Source organism: Chironomus tepperi, unplaced genomic scaffold, assembly GCF_022539635.2.
Source record: "Chironomus tepperi strain 1889 unplaced genomic scaffold, CSIRO-AGI_Ctep_v1 contig_298, whole genome shotgun sequence".
Lineage (NCBI taxonomy): Eukaryota > Metazoa > Arthropoda > Insecta > Diptera > Chironomidae > Chironomus > Chironomus tepperi.
The window spans coordinates 40,619-58,772 of NW_027226420.1; the positions used below are offsets into that span (position 1 = coordinate 40,619).

General features: G+C 34.3%; 1 protein-coding gene across 1 annotated transcript in view; it reads right to left on the reverse strand.

Moving 5' to 3' along the window:
- LOC139092136 (serine/threonine-protein kinase Wnk-like) overlaps positions 1-16,642 on the reverse strand; it is a 53,574-nt gene extending 36,932 nt beyond the window's left edge. Inside the window, exon 1 of the mRNA XM_070642440.1 lies at positions 16,394-16,642. Coding sequence (XP_070498541.1) covers positions 16,394-16,642 — 249 coding nt within the window. The remainder of the gene's footprint in view (positions 1-16,393) is intronic.
- Positions 16,643-18,154: the final 1,512 nt, after the last annotated feature.

The following is an 18,154-nucleotide window of genomic DNA, read 5'->3' on the forward strand; positions in this document are numbered from 1 at the left end:
AGTAATTTCATTTTCAACACTTCATAAGTAAGTGAGACTAGGATGAAATTAGATTTAAAGTTTAATGACTGTGAGTTCCGAGGAGTACAAGTTGGTTGATCGATACAAAGTCCGGCGTTAGGCAAGCGTTGCTCTGATTTGGTGTCAGACATGCTTTAAATTCTATGCCATGCCAGAATAATTGAGGACCATGCTAGAGCAATCTGTTGCCATACTAGAGTAATCCGGTACCATTCTAGACTAAACCCGGTCAAATATTAAATCGACTAACCAGCTTGTACAGCATCTGAGGAAAGCCATAATTCATTGATCTGTACGGCCAGCAAAATAAGTACGTCAGTAATCGACGTGTGCTACTCGGGACCTGATTATTCATTCAATCGACTCAACATTTTACAGAATCCTTAACAAAGAAGCACACAAAGGATTCAAAAATGTCACAAAAATATGCAAACTCTATTTGACTTTATGTATGAACAAAAAAAAAACCCGACAGCAACAGTTTTCTATTTAAAACAACTGAGCAGCATGATGAAAGCAAGTAAATGACGAGAAAAAAAAAATTTCTCATAGAACAAAGAAATTTTTATAAAATTTTTCCTTCCTAATGTGCTTGACTCTACATGAGCAAAAAAAAAGAATTTAAATTAAGTAAATTTGATAGTCGTTTCCATTTCTCATTCCTATCCCACCCATAGCTTAATGAACAATGTGTGATGCAATTGTATTAACTTTATTTCATAGAAACGAAACAATTTGAAAAATTTTCTATAAAGACTCGATGCAGAATGGAATTTTAGTTTCGAAAATCGTTTGTAGATATTGGGGGGTTGAGCTTGTGGGTTGAACTTGAGTGACACAAGAATGCAAAGGAAGCAATTGGAATTCAGTCATTGAAAAGGAAATATTTGAAGTTGGGTGGTTTTGGGGAGAGTTAAATGTGCAACATTAGATTGAATAGTGACAGGAAAGTGACAGCATGAGTGTCAGTATGAAGCTAGACAGTCTTTGGAATGGAGGTTTTGTGTTTTTAGCTTATGCTTAATACTAATGCTCACATGATGTCTAGGAGGGAGAGGGTTGAACACAATAAAGTCCATGCAAAGCCAAATCAAACCCAAAATCAACTTCCTATTCCAAAGCAGGATATCCAACATCTCAAGCCCTAAACTTTCAATCTCAACTATATGTTCCTCTAACAAATTCAAGAATATTTATTTAAAGATCATATTTACTATATTTCATAATTGCTCAGTCGTTCGATTAAAAAACAGAAAACTCCCACACATTGATGCTTCCAATAAAATTCAACAAAATCCTTACAAGACAGAATAAACTGTAGAGATATTTAATTAAATATCAAAAATGATAAGCTTTTCTATATTTATATAAATATAAAAAAAAACTTCAACAGCAAACATCGAATGTTAAAAAAATTTCAGATTGCGTCATTAAAGAATTGAAAAACAGAAAATTGTTGTGATGGCTTAAAAGAACAAGTTAAGGGGTTGTTCATTAATGACGGCAATTTTTTTTTTTTTTTTTGGAAACTTAAAGCTATTCAATCCTTTCATAAAAAAGGAAAAATTGTGATTGAAGTAGGGTTGGATGCAATGTGGGAATTTGGGGTCAAACCCCCTCATCCTGATCTTTTTGGACAACATTGAGCTAAGGTAGAGTTTTTTAGGATTCACTCAAAATTGCAAGTCTACAATCTTGGACTAGCCATTAAATACAGTCGAAAAATGTATTCCTGCGCATCAAACATGCAGGAAATGCAGGACCGCAGAAATTAAGCCAAACCTTGGTTTTTTTTGAGAAATACCTTGACCCCCTCAAGAATTTATCCTTACGTCCCTAGACAGACAGTTTTGAAATCACAGCGTTTGATGCACAGCTGTTATGGTCGCTTCCGTTTATAAAGGATATGCCAATGCAATGTGCCTAGCCATAAATTGTGTGTCGTGGCATACTCAAACCAAGATAATGTGACAAGAAACAACGAAATAGTGCCCGAATCCGACTACACTTTCCCTGGGATCGAACCCTGGTCGTTAGGGTCGGTAGGATGACACTCTAACCACTACGCCACTGCTGCTTCTTGGCAGCCCATGATTGATCAACAGAACTCAACTTTTGTTTTCAATTCTCATCTTTTCATTGACCTCACTTGAGTACGATTCCCCAAAAGAACTTTATCAATATAGACACATTTTGAAAATGTTTAAGACTAAAAGTCAAGAACAGAACGAACAAACGCCCACTGTTGTTAGAGTGAATATTGAAAAATCCAATCTAGTCAATGAGAAAAAACATTATTTTGAGAATTTTTTCATTAAAATAACAAAAAATATGTTGGCAATGCTGATAAATAAATTAAAATTGACATGATTTTCATGTTGATGACTTAATTTTGGTTTTGGAATTTTTATAATTAGATTTGTCGCTTCCATATACACAAAATTAAATTCCGGGAAAAAAAATCAACAAAATTAAATTCCAAGTTTTAAAATTTTTTTACAGTCAGCCTTAATTGTGCCATAAAGTGTTGATAAGTTCTTGTTTTAATTTCAAAATTCATTAAAATGACAACATTTATGGAATGACTTTTATGAAGCATCTGATGGTGCTTCATGTTTCCACCACTGAAATATCAAAGCTTATAAGCTGATTTAAGCATTTCCAATTAAACAGATGACGATGACATTTTACTACACAGTCTCTTGACAATTTAATGATGTGCGATGAAAATGATCTCTTTTTCCTCACATCCAGTTCAATTTAATATCATAGTGATGTGAATACTGACTGTGAACTTGAAGTATCTAATGAGTTTCTGAAGTAATTTTTTATGAAAAACTTTATAACAAAATTGATAGCAATGAAGTTCTTAATGACATCTGAAATTGATGTAAAATGACAGTTGAGTGGGTTGTATTGAGAGTGTAAAGCAGCGTAGGCTGATTGATGGAATGATGAAAGTTTTAATCGAGGTTGTTCTTCATTCAACTATCATTATTGTATCTATATGATGATGATTAGCGTTAAGGGGCGTATTTAGGAGAGATATGCAGTGAGGGATGGCAAAAGATCGGGAGGAGGACCGAAGAATTCCTGGATTGCATGTGTTGAACAGGACACTAGAGTCCTTAATATCCCGAACTGGTAGAAGGTTTCAAAGGATAGAGGTGTCTTCAGACATTCACTTCGCGCAGCAATAAGCCCTCGTACGCCCCAGCCAAGGAAGTAAGTAAGTAAGTATTCAGTGAGGGAGAGGAAAGTCAAAGGCAAACTTCCTCCACTACCACCACTTGTAGAGCAAATTTTTTCAGTTTTCAAGTGTTTTTCGACCAAAGATCCCAAAATCCTGACTACGTCCCTAATTACATAATGACCCATTGATGACTGATAATTTAAGGACAGCAATCAAGCCGCATTTTCGCTGAATATGATTCGAAAAAGGACAGTGAAAAAGTTTCTCCTGCCGAGTTTCGAACCCATGACAACTTGGTCGGTTATCTCAATAATTAGGTACCAAAGTACGAAACCATTGCACCATCGAGCCACCTCGACTCCCAATTGAGCGTCTTGTTAAAGCTCGTTAATTAGCACCAACGAGAATCAGCTTCTATTTTGCAGCCTTATCAATGCCACACAAAGCGCCCTCCATTTGGTGCTAGTCAAAAAGCTAGGTTTTGAGTACATAAAGTATATAAATCAGTCATTAAACAGCCATAAGCATTTTCATTAATCAATTTCTTTCCTATAAAATTGTTAATTTTGTATACAAATAAAATAATAAAAAGCCATAAAAGCTTCATGCTACTAAACAACTGCATGAGTAAGTAAATAAAGCAATTAAATGTGATTTATTTTCATTTGACTAAATGCATAGGCTGTAGAATAAATGAATTATATTGTATAGGCAGGCAACAAAAATATTAAACCAATTTATTCATATTTGATTATCAGTGCTTAAAAGCAATGAATGTTAATTATTGAACAGTTTATTATCTTTTATCAAGTGGAAAAATAAATAATTTATCTATCAGAGATTCAAATATTTTGTGGTTGTATATAAAGCCAGGGGTGGGTAAACTTTCATATTTTTGACCGTTATTTTTTGAAATTTTTATAAGAACGTTACAAAATTAACGTTTTTTTAATTGTTGGAGCAGGGTTCGTGCTCTTAATGACCCTCTCTCCATCTGGCTACGCTCCTGCCTTGACCCAAACTGCATTCGGCCCGGGGAGTGCCGTAAATTATTCATGGCAGCCAAGTTGTTGCCATATTGCATCTAAGTGACAATTTTCATGTTTACTGCCAAAATTTGGCACTTGGATGCCATGTGGCCGTCATCTGGCTACCATAAGAATCTTGTACCAATCGGGTACGACTCATGGCACTTCCAACATTTTTTGACGACACACTAGTGCACCCCAACCCACAGATTCCACATCACTGCTATAAATTAACACTGTTAAGCAATAACAGGCCTATTTATTATCATTTCAGCTATTGATCAACAACAAAATGAATTATAAATGCTTGCAGCTGGACTGCAGTCTATTTTAATCGCAATTATCGCAATGTTTTGGAATTTCTTTTATAATTTTATTTACCGACAATTGCTTTATTGCTGATTATTTCGAATTTAAGCAATTTAGTTCCATTCTCTTTATAATTGTGAATCTACACAATTCAGTATAGCTACGAGTCCAGCACTTTATCAAAATTATTTTTTATCAAAAGTCACCAGACGAGTGTCCATCCAGTAAAGTAATGAAAATGAAGATAAAGCACACACATTTAATAGAAAAATAATAAGAATAATTGAATAAGTCAACAATCAACCACGAATGAATGCTGAATGTGATATTTTATGTCAAGCTCCTTTCCTTTCCTCGTCCACAAAATGTCACTATCTCGACAAAACTTCCATCCACTTCATATTCTTTTCTCTCATCCTCTTGTACAATTTTAATCATAAAAAAATCTGTTGATGACATTTTTATAATGCAACGTAATCAAAAGTGCAACAGCAGTAATAGCAACAAAACATTTTGAAACACCAATCGCTTTAACAAGGAATCAAAATGGCAATGGCACCGATGATAAAAGTGACTGAATAATAATTTTTTTGATGACTTTTTTGCTCATCTTATTCAATCAATTTCATTTCTACGGGAACATTTTTGTGTAGCTATCCTTCTTCTTATTGACGGTGACACTTTGATGCTTTCGTGATGCATCGACGGGGTTCATGGATAAAAAGTTACTTTCGTGGTAATAGCTTATAGTGGATTTTACTAGTTTCTATTAATTTTGACTTTGTCGTCTTGACAAATTAAATTCTTGTGAACTTAAAATGGGGTCGTTTATAAGTGACGTCCATTGACAAATTGGATTTTAAGATTCGAGTACTCATGTCTGTCTCGTAATGTTCATGGAAAATTAGCCAGAGGTCGAAATCGAGTTGAGTTTTCAAAGTCTGAAATACATAATGATCATGTCACAGCGAAGCAGCAAATGTCACACAGCAACGCAGCAAAGGTTCACACAGCAACGCAGCAAGTGTCACACAACAGCACAGCAAGGATCACACAGCAACACAGCAAGTATCACACAGCAACAAAGCAAGTGTCACACAGCAACGCAGCAAGTGTCACACAGCAACGCAGCAAGTGTCACACAGCAACGCAGCAAGTGTCCCACAGTAACACAGCATGTGTCATATAGCAATACAACACGTGTCACACAGCAACACAACAAGTGTCATACAGCAACGCAGCAAGTGTCACACAACAACACATCAAGTGTCACAAAGCAACACAACAACTATAACAAAGCAACAATCGAATACAAATCAGACATCATTTACAAACGATCCCCAAAAGTTATTCACGCTTTATTGGTTTATTGAACTCTCAGTGCAACGAGTTTTATTTTGTTATTATTTCTCGTCCTGCTAATGGCAAAATAAGAATATCTTCCATGGAACATCAAAAGTATACAAAGGAAATTGAGTCAAGGATGAATAAAGTACGAGATTTGGAAGTTTGTGGGGTAAGTTGACGCATTTTGAAGGAAAAAAACTGGATCTGGGTAGTTTGGAATGTTGTATGTATGGAGGTTTGAGGTGGATTGGCGCAGACTTAAGAAACACTGGATCAACCCACTTTGGAATGTTGTCTATATGATGGTCAAATGGGCAGTATACTAAGCGTCGTGTTGACAAGCGTAAAACTGACAAGTGACCGAACCGGCAGGTTCGCTGAAAATGTGACTTTCTCTAGTCCATCCTTCTGAACTGTGAAGCATCCAAGATCCATGCAGGCTCTAAATTAACATTAACTGGAACAACATAGCAACAATGGAATTGCAATCAGCAACATAGCCAGAAAATGGAGAACGTTGTGGCTTTGACCCTAATCTCCTACCCTTCACTACATACACCCCATGATCACTATGAGACTGTTCAGACTGCAAAACGCAAAATACCACAGAGATGCTCTAACTGTATCTTAAGGGCTATTTTCGACTAACTTTTGAAGGAATTTCATAAGATTTGCCACAGCGTGCTACTCAAGATAATAATCCATAACCATCTTACTATAGCAAATCACATCAGTCAAACTGCTCACATCCCCCATCCTCAATAAAACATGCTACAAAAAATCTCATCATTTCACATAAAACTCTTTGTGTACTTCAGATGCGGTACTCGTGTGCATTTGATGATGCTTTCATTTTTTATACCATCATCAAGTTAATGTCTTAAAAAAAAAAGTCGTAGACAAAACATAGCAATTTTTAAGCAGTGCAACAGCATTTATTGCAGTCTGTTGGGATGAAGATGAATGTGGATGAGAAAATTAAGTTTATTGCTGTTAGGGATGAATGCTCGTGTAAGGCTTTAGTAGCAAAAATATTTAAGGATTTACATTTTTATGGAGTCAATTGCCACGTAATGGCACTTGTCTTATATTTAAATAAAAACTTTTGTAGATAAAAATAAAATAATTTATGAGGTGATGCTGAAAATTGCCTTGGATTTGTCACTTAACGATGATTCATTTTTGATTCTGTGGATATCCATTTGAGGATATAGTTTGGGAATATGTGATATGAAAAGGTCTGTAAGTTGGATTTTTATAGTATTAAGTGGAATTTTGAGAGTCTTTTAAAGACATTTTTAGGTGAATATTGTTGTGGATATAAGAATGGGATTTAGAGTTACAACAAGCTACATACTGAATGATTCAAATTTTCAAAATGACTTTCAATTTATTTAAATTGCTTCGTCATTATAGCTCATCGAGTTGTTCGTTCTTTAAAATATCTAAACCACTTTTCTTCGTGGTTTGACGCTATTGTTGTGAACGGATATACATATAATTAGCATTGTGGGATTGTCGAGCACTCGTCTGTAGCTAGGAGATGAGAATTGTGGCTTAACGTCACTAAATAAAGGCTTGCTATCCCAAAAAGGGGACCCTTTCGAGAGGCACTTATTTAGGCATACCAGAGTTGGCAATTTGCTGACTGTAATCCACAAAAGCCTGACAAATATCATCTGACATTGGTAATGAACGACAACAGGACGCAATCGTTGGCTGGTGATATCTATCACCGGCAGTAGTTGACATCTGCAACCGGCGGAGACTGTTCACCGTTGAATGCTGATTACTTGCTTACTTCCTGAAACTAAGTTCCTATGTCAGCCAAAAAAGGCTTTCCCGCTGACTATGTCATTGGCTCTTTCACCTAGTCAATAGTAGACGACAAAAAATGACCGAATATAGACGATTGCCAACTGTCCTTCCTCCAAACCACCATTTTTATTCAATTGTGGACTTGAATTCAGCACCCAACTTCCACCATCCAAGACTTCATCCTCAATCCCAAAACACATTCCCTTCCACTATCTCTCAAAATTGTCAACCCACCATTTCTAGTATAATGAGTATTAAAGACATCGTTTAAAACGTAGAGCACGTTACCAACAATTGTGGTTTAATGTCTATATGAACATAAAACTTTTCTCATTCGCTTCGTACTTTTTTTTATCAAAATGAAAAAAAAAGCATGGAGGAACCGAAAAGCACACATTTTGCTTTATTTATCATCATTTTTCCACTGCTTTTGGTTCGTTTTTGTGACAAGGGTTGGATTTGTTGGATTTAAATTTAGTTTTGGGAGAATTTATTGGAGTTTTTGCATGGTGCATCAAATGGGAGTTTGAGGTTTCTAACCTAGAAATCTGGAAATAAGGGGGTTCAAGTCAGATATGATCTGAAGCTGGGTAAGGGGTTGATCAAAAGCAATAGAGTCAGATGGAAATCCTTCAGTAATAGCCTAAGCTCCAAGTCGGAGTGTAATTCCAGTAAGTAAGTTAGGTATCTAAAGTTAGTTTAAGGGACTTAACTAATAGTAGTTTGATATGTACTATCTTGTCAAACCACTGCATTTAGAGTAAGAACAAGGAGCTAATAGATGATTCAAGGTTATGTCCAATGTGGGTGTGTCCAATGCGAAAACAGTGGAGAGGGGGAGTTTAATGTCCAAATTTCTGGCTATATCCTTGATTATACTCATTCATTTAGTCAACTAGAAAGGCTTTAATATTCAATTTTAACTTATGATTCTCATGTTGAGTTTTGAACCTTTGACTTCTGTGTCAATGTCACAATAATCAGGTACTGAACTACTAAATCATTAATCCAATAAGCAAGTAAAGCTCAACAAAGACCACAAGAAGGACTGTCCACTTATTACGCTACAAACGTCTCCCCATAGCTTAGTACAACAATTTGAGTAAGTATCAATCTCAGATCTAGATCAATGTAGATCACAGTAACTTCCATATGTTTAATACCCAATAAGTTACCCTCCCCTGCTCATTTTATATGAGTCTATTAAATAATTAATTTATTTTGCACAATAAATTTTTTATTTTCAATTTTCCCCCAGCTCTCTCTCTGCCAATGTTAAAATTTCATCTTTCGTCGCTGCAGGCATCCCATGATTCACAGCGTACGATGAATGTAAATGTTCGTGAATTAAAAGGGAAATGATGATATAAATGCAGATGTTTTGAATGCATTAAGAATATATCCAAAAATTAAATTTTTTGTTAGCAAATTCAACTATGAGAAGCAATTTAATAAGCTAGTTAAATACTTTATATGACATTAATTTAGACTCAATTCTTATTACATTCGCGACGACGATGATGATGATGCTTATCTGTAACAGAGTGTGGCTGTTTCAAAAACGTCCGTTAATTTTTTTCAAAAAAAAATTTTTGTCGTTAAATTTCAAATTATTTTCGACCGTTACTTTAACTTTTCTTTGTAACGTAAATTTTTATTTTAAAATGAGTCGAGTTCGAAATGTTCGAATTTTTCGACAATCCAATGTCGAAAAACTCGAATTAGAGACGGCCACACTCTGATCTGTAAATAAAATTAAGACAATTAACAAGCATGTAAATGCAGTCATGCAGAAACTTCTCTGAATATTTTGACTTCAACTTCCAATGCTGCTTAAAGACTTTATGTACACAAAACAAGAGCCTTGATATCGAATCCAATTTGAGTTTGCATATCGTAAATTTTCCCCGTCATACGCATTTTACTATGCCAAATGATGTACTATACTTTATAACTCAATTCACATCCAATGATTGTTGTTGTTGTTTGTAGCAAATAGAGCAACAAAGTTTTTGTCGATGTGTATTCATAGATGCAACAGCAATAATTTGTCTATTTCAACATTTCCAGTAGGTTTAACGCGTTATAATCGAGGAAGGAAAAACTTTTTGTCATAAGCACGATGGAGATGCTTATTCTCACTATTTCCATAAGCTTGTTGCTTGTTGCTGATACTGATACTGTAGAGTAATCTAATTTTATTGTTGATATGCAGTTGCTTCAATTTTTTGATGAACAATTAAGCTTATTTCTGACTTTTAAGGTTTTATTGACTGTTGATCCTGTTTAGTGATGTTAATGAATTTGAAAATGTTTGAATTTCATGTGTCACAGCTTGAGGCTGCTATGACATATGGGGTTTATGGTGTGTATTGCCAATTATTAGATCAGTTTGCTCGGATGGTTGGCTGATGGCCAAGATCTCAGTTATTAGATATCGTAGCCCGAGTGACATAAATGAAGAAGGCATGATCTTGGAGCTTTTAAGACTAAACTGATTTTACTGATACCAAATGGAAGTCGCCTCCGAATTCTTGAAAGCTCAAGTGCAGAGCCTTCTTTATTTGTGTCGCTCGGGCTACGATGTTTAGTTGCTGAGATTTAGAAAGTAAAATCACACTGTTCCTCATTCTTGGCATCTTACTTACTAATTTCACTACCCATACAGATCAGTTGTGATCCATGACCTACATCAGATGTCGCCTAACCAGCCAGCTCTGTCGCTGACTACCATTTGTCAATTTCCGATTCCAAATGCAACACTATCTTGATCGACAGCTTCTGGGCATCAACATACATAATTCCAAAGTTAATTCAAAGCCAGCACCTTAATATACCAGTAACAGAGTCAGATGAAAGGCCTTTTGTAATAACCTAGGCTTCAAGTCGGAGCATAATTCCAGTAAGTAAGCACCTTAATATTAAAATTATCAATCCTACATCTTCTTTGTGCAGCCACTGAAAATTCAATTAATGAAAAATTTCTTTAATCAATTCAATCCACATTGACATTCCATTTCACGAATAAACAATTTCCCCTCTGATGTTTATGTTGTCTACTCTCAATTGGCCAATTTTTTCATGCAGCAATTAACATGATTCTTTTTTTTCTCTTTGTTTACGCATCATGTGTTATTCTGACATGAAGTAAAATTTAAATTAATTTAAAACATTTTTTATTGGAATTTTGTGGATGAATATGTGGCGGAAAAAATAGGTGCTTGAATTTTGACAGCGAGAGTCCAATAAAAATGTTGTGTTATGTTGATTGTTAAAGCCAATTTATTTTTATGCATTAATGGAATGGCACTGCTATTGTAATTGAGCTTGATCGAGGAACAGACCTTAATATGGCTTAATTCCACTCTTCTATGACGTCATATCCAAACATAGATCCTAAACCACAGGCAAAACTTACAAACCGCAAATATTGCATCACATTCTCACTTTTGTTCCTTTTTTGCCATCACTTACACACTTTTAATCCTGTTGATAGTTCTCGGTTAAGGAATTGATGTTGATGCTTTAAAATTAATGTCTCATGAATGTTTATAGTCTAAAAACTTTATAAAATGGTAATTGCATAATTTCATTTATTTCCTTGTTTTATTTCCTCACATACATGAAGCCATGATCCATACGTTTAGTGCCTCATTACAAATTTTAACTATTTTTTTTGATGACTTTTCGACATTAATTTTAAAACGAGAAATAATTGTTAATGGATTGTTTTATTTCACTTCCTTTTTATGTTTTGTGCAATTTACCATAATGATTATTGACAATTTTACTTCCATGAATGTGTATTTATGGCTATGTGCTGTTCATATGTGGAAATGAAAAGCTTATTGAATATTTAGAAGGAACATAAATTTTATTGTGTTATAAATAGTAAATTTTATTGTTTTAGGTTATGGCTGTAAAATGGGAGTTCTTCTGATTTAGTGCTGGATTCGGTTTGGATCAGGAAATTCTCTTTTGGATGGACATCCCTTGCAGTAATTTGAAAAGAATTTATAAGGAAAGCATGTCGGTGATTGTCATTAACTTCACAAATCAAAGGTCAAATATTGCAGTTAGGGATGGGTTCGATTCTTACCAGGAGGCGACGATCGTCTCAGCAATTACACATTATATCTATTCGACATTACAACTCTATAGCTTAGCGGCAAGAGCATGCAACCGGAAAAAGGAGGGTTCGATTCTCATTCAGAGCAAATTGTTACAAAATATCATATTTCCTTCCAAATAGGACTCAAACTGCAGGCCCTTAAAATCTTCAAAATCGGACTTGCATTGTGCTTTCTCGCTATCGGGATCGGGATCGGGATTTTCCCGGATTTCCCGATTCCAAAAAAATCAAAATTTTATCGGGACCGGGATTACGAGAAAGTATAACTTATATGTCAATTCCCATACAATTTCCCACCATATTTTCTGGAAAACCAGCTATTTCCACAAGACTCCAATTTTTCACATTGTAAATTTTAATTAAAATTCATTCCTGCAAATGTGATAATATAGTTTTCCATATTTTTCAAATTCCCTACATAGACACATATATTATATATAAATGAGATAACACTAAAGTGTTTGGTGATGATGATGTTGAGGATGAAAGGAAGAGGATGTCACTATGAATGGATATTATGACACTTCTTATGATATCAAAGTAAAATTATCATCAACATTTGCATTTTGGTGTTTATTTTCTGGACTTTTGAGGCCAAAAAGTGAGAATTTTTCATATTTTATCTTTGAGGATTTAAAAGCCAGCATGCAGGAAGCCTATACATACCTTTAATTTCCATATACTGCATGTACGGTTGTAAAGCAATGTGTGAAGATTATCAAGTGCTTCCTTGTCGGATGGATGAAATTATTTAATTAAATATTATCACTTAAAAGGAATTAAAAAGTGCAGACGATATCCGAAATGGAAGCAATTCAAACAATGAAAAAAATGTTTTAACAGCATTTGAACTGCAGAAATATTGCAGTAAAATGAGATAATTACTGACCTACATAACCATTTCACTTTTTTTTGCATATTTTTATTGGATAGAGCAATATAAAAATGCTTTTATGGCTTATAGCTTCGTTATTCATTTTAAAAATTTGCATATTTTATTATTAATATACATTTTTTTTTGTTGAGGAAGTTTAATTGGATTGGGAGCATTCTTTTATGACGCCCGTAGATTTTATCATACATAATTAATGATTTTGATGCATTGACATCCAGTTGGATACAATTTTTTGATTTTTATGATTGGAGATGACTCAATTTAAACTCTGTCATGTTGCATGACACTGATGTATCAATGTGATACATAATATGATGCATAATATGCCTAGTTTTGACCTAGCCCAGTGCAGTAGTGGGAAATATGTTTTGTTCAACGACACACTTCAGGTTAAGAATTGTTTGTGGTACAATGGATAATTATCACGAAACAATAATGTGCCGTGACACACAGGTTGCCAACAATGATCTAGCCACTATTTGTATTGTCATAAATCATACAAATTGAAATAAATGGCTGTAAAAGCGTAAAAGCTTCTGAATTTAGAAAGACATTCTGTAGACTGTAATTTAGATTCCGATAATATTCTTAGGGCACATCTTAGTGATTTTTGGGTTTTCTCTACTTCCTGCATGTCCACTGCATGTGATGATGATTAATGCAATGTCAGCCTTTGATAGGAATCAAACTCGTGTCCTCACAGAAAAGCGGACTACTTACTTTTCTTGACTAATCAGTCGGCCAAGACACAATGGTAGATTTATCTACAAACCAAAATATCACAAATGGGTTGATAAATCAAAAATCCAGCTTAAGGCCGCCATGACTCTGACTTGGCGTTGAATTCGGTTCAAATCCAGATTCGTTCAGATGTCGACTTGGAAGGTCAGATTCCGGCCCAATGACGCATTTTGGATCTATTAACCGACTTGTATCATTAAAGATATAACTCGACATCCCAGATTGCATTCCATTCCACCAAAACAATTATCAATACAATTTGAATCAATCTAGACATCAAATTAAATCAATACTAGGGTTTTCAATCCCGGGATCCCGATTTTCCAATACCGAAATCCCGGGATTGAGATTTTGGTCCGGTATTGAAATCCCTAATCAATACAGTTCAATAATCCACATCATTATTAATAATCTCATAATTAATACGAGAACGTAAAAGAGCTCAATAATATTTCTATAAAAACAACACTCAAGCTTGAGTAGTTTTCGACATTCATGCTGATTAAATTCACATTTAAAGTCAAAAAAAAAAAGTTTATTGAACTCTTTCACGAGATGATTAACAGCAAGTCTTAATGAAGAAATAATTAACTATGTCGATAGCTCTCATGAATATGAAATCTTTCAAATTTCCCCGAAGGTTAAAGCGTAACTTAATATTTTCATCGAGCATATAAAATTAATAAATAATCAAATAGGTTAGGGGACTGTTCACTAGTTGCGTAACGTGAGGAAAGCTGCTTTTTGGACTAGCACCCCTCCTACCTACCCCCTGAATTCGATCCTCACCCAAATCAGCATACTCGTACCCATACTCAATATAATTGGACATACCCAATTTTTCCAGACTCCTTGTCTGTTCAGCAACATTACGCAACATGTGCACGACCCCTTAATAAAATGAGATATTAATATTTTGTTCCCATGCCACTTCAAAAGATATTTTTTCTATAAATTAAATCAGAAAAAAAAAATTTTTGTCAGCTGTGTGTAGGCTTATTAGGATTCTCGGAAGGCTGGATGTCATTTAATAATAAGATTTCCATGACGAATAATTGAAAGGCATCTAATATAGTTAGGAATGAGGAAATGTTAGGATGGAGACAATCCAATTTATGATGGCAGTGGTGGGACATTCTTATTGTGAAGCTAACAAAGGGTGCGGAGCTGATCGAAAGACACTAGTAAAAAAAAGCTCTGCCAATGAGCTTTTAAAGCTCTTTTATTAACATCAAATATAAGCCGCTCCCATGTGACATGGATATTTGCGTGTGACATATGCATGAGACATGGCCATTTCCGTATGACATGTGCATATGACATGGTCATTTCCGTATGATATGTACGTTCACCATGGTCACTTCCGAGTGGTATGTGCATGTAACATAAATACTTTGGTGTGATATGTACATTTACCATGGTCATTTCCGTATGACATGTGCATGTGACATGGGCATTTCCATATGATATGTGCTATGACATGGTCATTTCATTGTGACATGTGCATTTGACATGGTAATTTCCGTATGACATGTGCATTTGGCAAGGTCACATCGGTGTGGCATGTGCATGAAACATAAAAACGTTGATGTGGCATGTGTATGTGACATAAACACTTTGGTGTGGCATATGCATGTGACATTGTCAATTAGATGTGGCATATGCATGTGATATGAAAGCGCATTCTTATTGGAGTAAATAACAGAGCTTTAAAAGCTCATTAAAAATTGAAGGTTCTAGTCTTACTTTTTATCCCAACAACGTCCCTAAATACGCTTCTGATAAGAGTTTACTGAGTATAACATGTAGACCTTGAAGAAATGACTTAAAACTCCTTTATGACAAAAATAACCACAATATATAATTTCCAACAACTCCAAGTATAAACTACTTTCTATTTTTACCACTTTAATACTCCAAGTAAGCATCTTACTCGAAATACTTTCATATTAATTAATTTTTCCTTAATTGTTATTAAAAGCACGTGGGAAGCTAAATCATTTTCAGCGAAACGTTTTGTATTTAAAATGTTCCAATTCCTCTCATTGTTCTAATTCTTATTCTTATTCTCTCAAAATAAGGAAATGGCACGAGTTTGCAAACTTAATACACATTGAACACACCTGCCATTGAAATATCATTGCTTCTATTTCTGTTCTACACATTATTGCTATTAATACATAAAAGAAACCTAATGCCATGTTGAGGAACAATTGCTCTTTCAGCAATCTGTCACAATGTAAATTGAATTTCGTTGTTTCCACAAACAAAGATGACATAAGCCATGGGACGAGGAATGAATACAGTTCAAATAAGGTCAAGATCATTTTTCATCTTTGTTGAACTTAAATCAAACAGTTCAAGGACTTTGTGTGCGAGATGTTTCGAAACTTTGCGACATTTTTTTTATTGTTTTATAAAATTTCCTTTCCCTGTCGACTTATGTTTTGTGGCTTAAATTCGTCGTTGCTTCAATAAATAAATAAAAAAAAAATTTTCATTAAGAAAAGACATGAATTTGAAATAAGTTCTCGTTTCCATTCATTTATAAATACCAGCTAGAATAATAAATTTGACATTCAACAAGAAATGGAAAGTAAGAAGAAAAAGATCAGATTCTGAGTTTGGTATTAAATGTGGATTTCGTAAGAAATTGATGATAATTTTTCTATTATTTATAATTTATGCCAGCGTTTTTTTTTGTGGCTGCTTGCTCATTCATTCATTATCTATTCATAGCGATCTTTGCGACAACATCCATTGTAAAAATATTATTCATTGTTGTAAAATTTATTTCATTTATAAATGGAAGTGCTTTTATTGAATTTCTTAAGATATAGGTTCGTATAAATCTCGAGTGACACAAATGAATTTGGTTCTATCAATGAGACATGTGACTTGTTACATACGACATGTGGCTTGTAACAAATATCATGTGACTTGTGATACATGACATTAACTTGTGACATGACAGTGACTTGTGATACATGACATGAAACTGGTGACATATGGCATATGATTAGTGACATATGTATGACAGAGTATTGTGACATATGACAGTAATTTGTGACACATGACATGTGACTTGTGATACTTGTCGTATGATATGTGGCTTGTGGCTTGTGAATTGTGAAATATGACAGTGACTTGTAAAACATTATGTGTGACTTGTGACACACTAAATGTGACTTGTAAAACATGACGTGTGACTTGTGACACACTAATTGTGACTTTTGATAAATGAAATGTGTAACACATGAAATTTGAATTATGACACATGAGACTTTTGACTTGTGACACACGACGTTTGGCTTGTGACACATGACAAGTGACTTGTGACTTATGACATTTGACTTGTAACACAAGTCATGTAAATTGTGGTATGTGGCATGTGAGATCAACCATGCCACATATTTTTGAGTATCGAAGCACATTTCACTATTTGACAAACTGACACACCATACATCCCAATATCCTTCAAAATTCACTGCTTTAAAAGCTCATCTGTTCATAGTGAACACGATTCTTTTGAAAAATAAAAAAAAATTTACCTCCTTTTTTTTCTCATCGTCGTTAATTTAAACACGTCGTCAAAGCAATCTTACGAGAGATGACGAGATCCCATGAGATGATTGTGGAACAATGTATACCTTTAATATCAAAAGACTATAAAACTGTCTCGAAGGTAGTAACATACTTTAAGTATCTTTCATTCATTTTCTTTCAATTCATCTTCTTGCTTTATATCTTAACTGCAATGTGATGGAATTTCAAGTATTTTTTTTTTTATCTTCCTTTATGTCTTCCGTGCTTTTCATCTTTCCTCATATTTCTTTAGATAATGCATGCAGATATGAGATGGAAAAAATTCTATTTTTCTTGCAAAAAAAAAAAAAGTTTCAAGAATTAATTATTTTCCTGCTATGAGCTTGCGAGATTCCTTTGACGTAAATGAAGAATGGGATGATAAAAAATGTAAATACTTAACGATATGCAGTGTTCTGAGAAGTGCATAAAGGTTGTAAAGACGTGCTTTACTGCGACTTGAGTGGAATTTTTCTTTTTTTGCCGGCAATTGCTTCCTTTGTTACTTTTTAAGAGTTGCAACTATGTTGCTAGAGATGGAAGGTGATTCTTGAATACAAAATTGACTAATTATCAATATCAGGAAACATTTATGAAAATGGCATAGCAATTGTAGCTGATTTAGCTATCCAAGCTGAAGATTCAATTTAATTATTGAGTTTTGGCATGTTTATAATGTTAATTCAATGTTTACTGTGATGAATCGATCAAAAAGCTTAGCAATTTGAATAACGGCTAATAAATATTTGAATTTTAAACGAATTTATGAAATTTGGATTAAATGAGTTCTTAAATTTGTACTCAAAAAAGTGTAAACAAAATGGAAAATTAATAAAAAGTTGGGCAGTGAATCAACTAAAAGCAAATAGAGGAAGAAAATCGTGTCCAATCAAACGTCTCAAGCTATTTTGTGCTTTTGGAACTAATCAGGAACAAGTAAAAAGTCAGCATTTTCCAATAAGTATCTTTAAACTTTCAATTTCGTAACTTTTGATTAATCAACATTGGAAACTCTTCTAATTACAGAATATTGGAGATTACAACACTATTAAGACACTTTAAAGCTAATCCATAGCTACTAATGA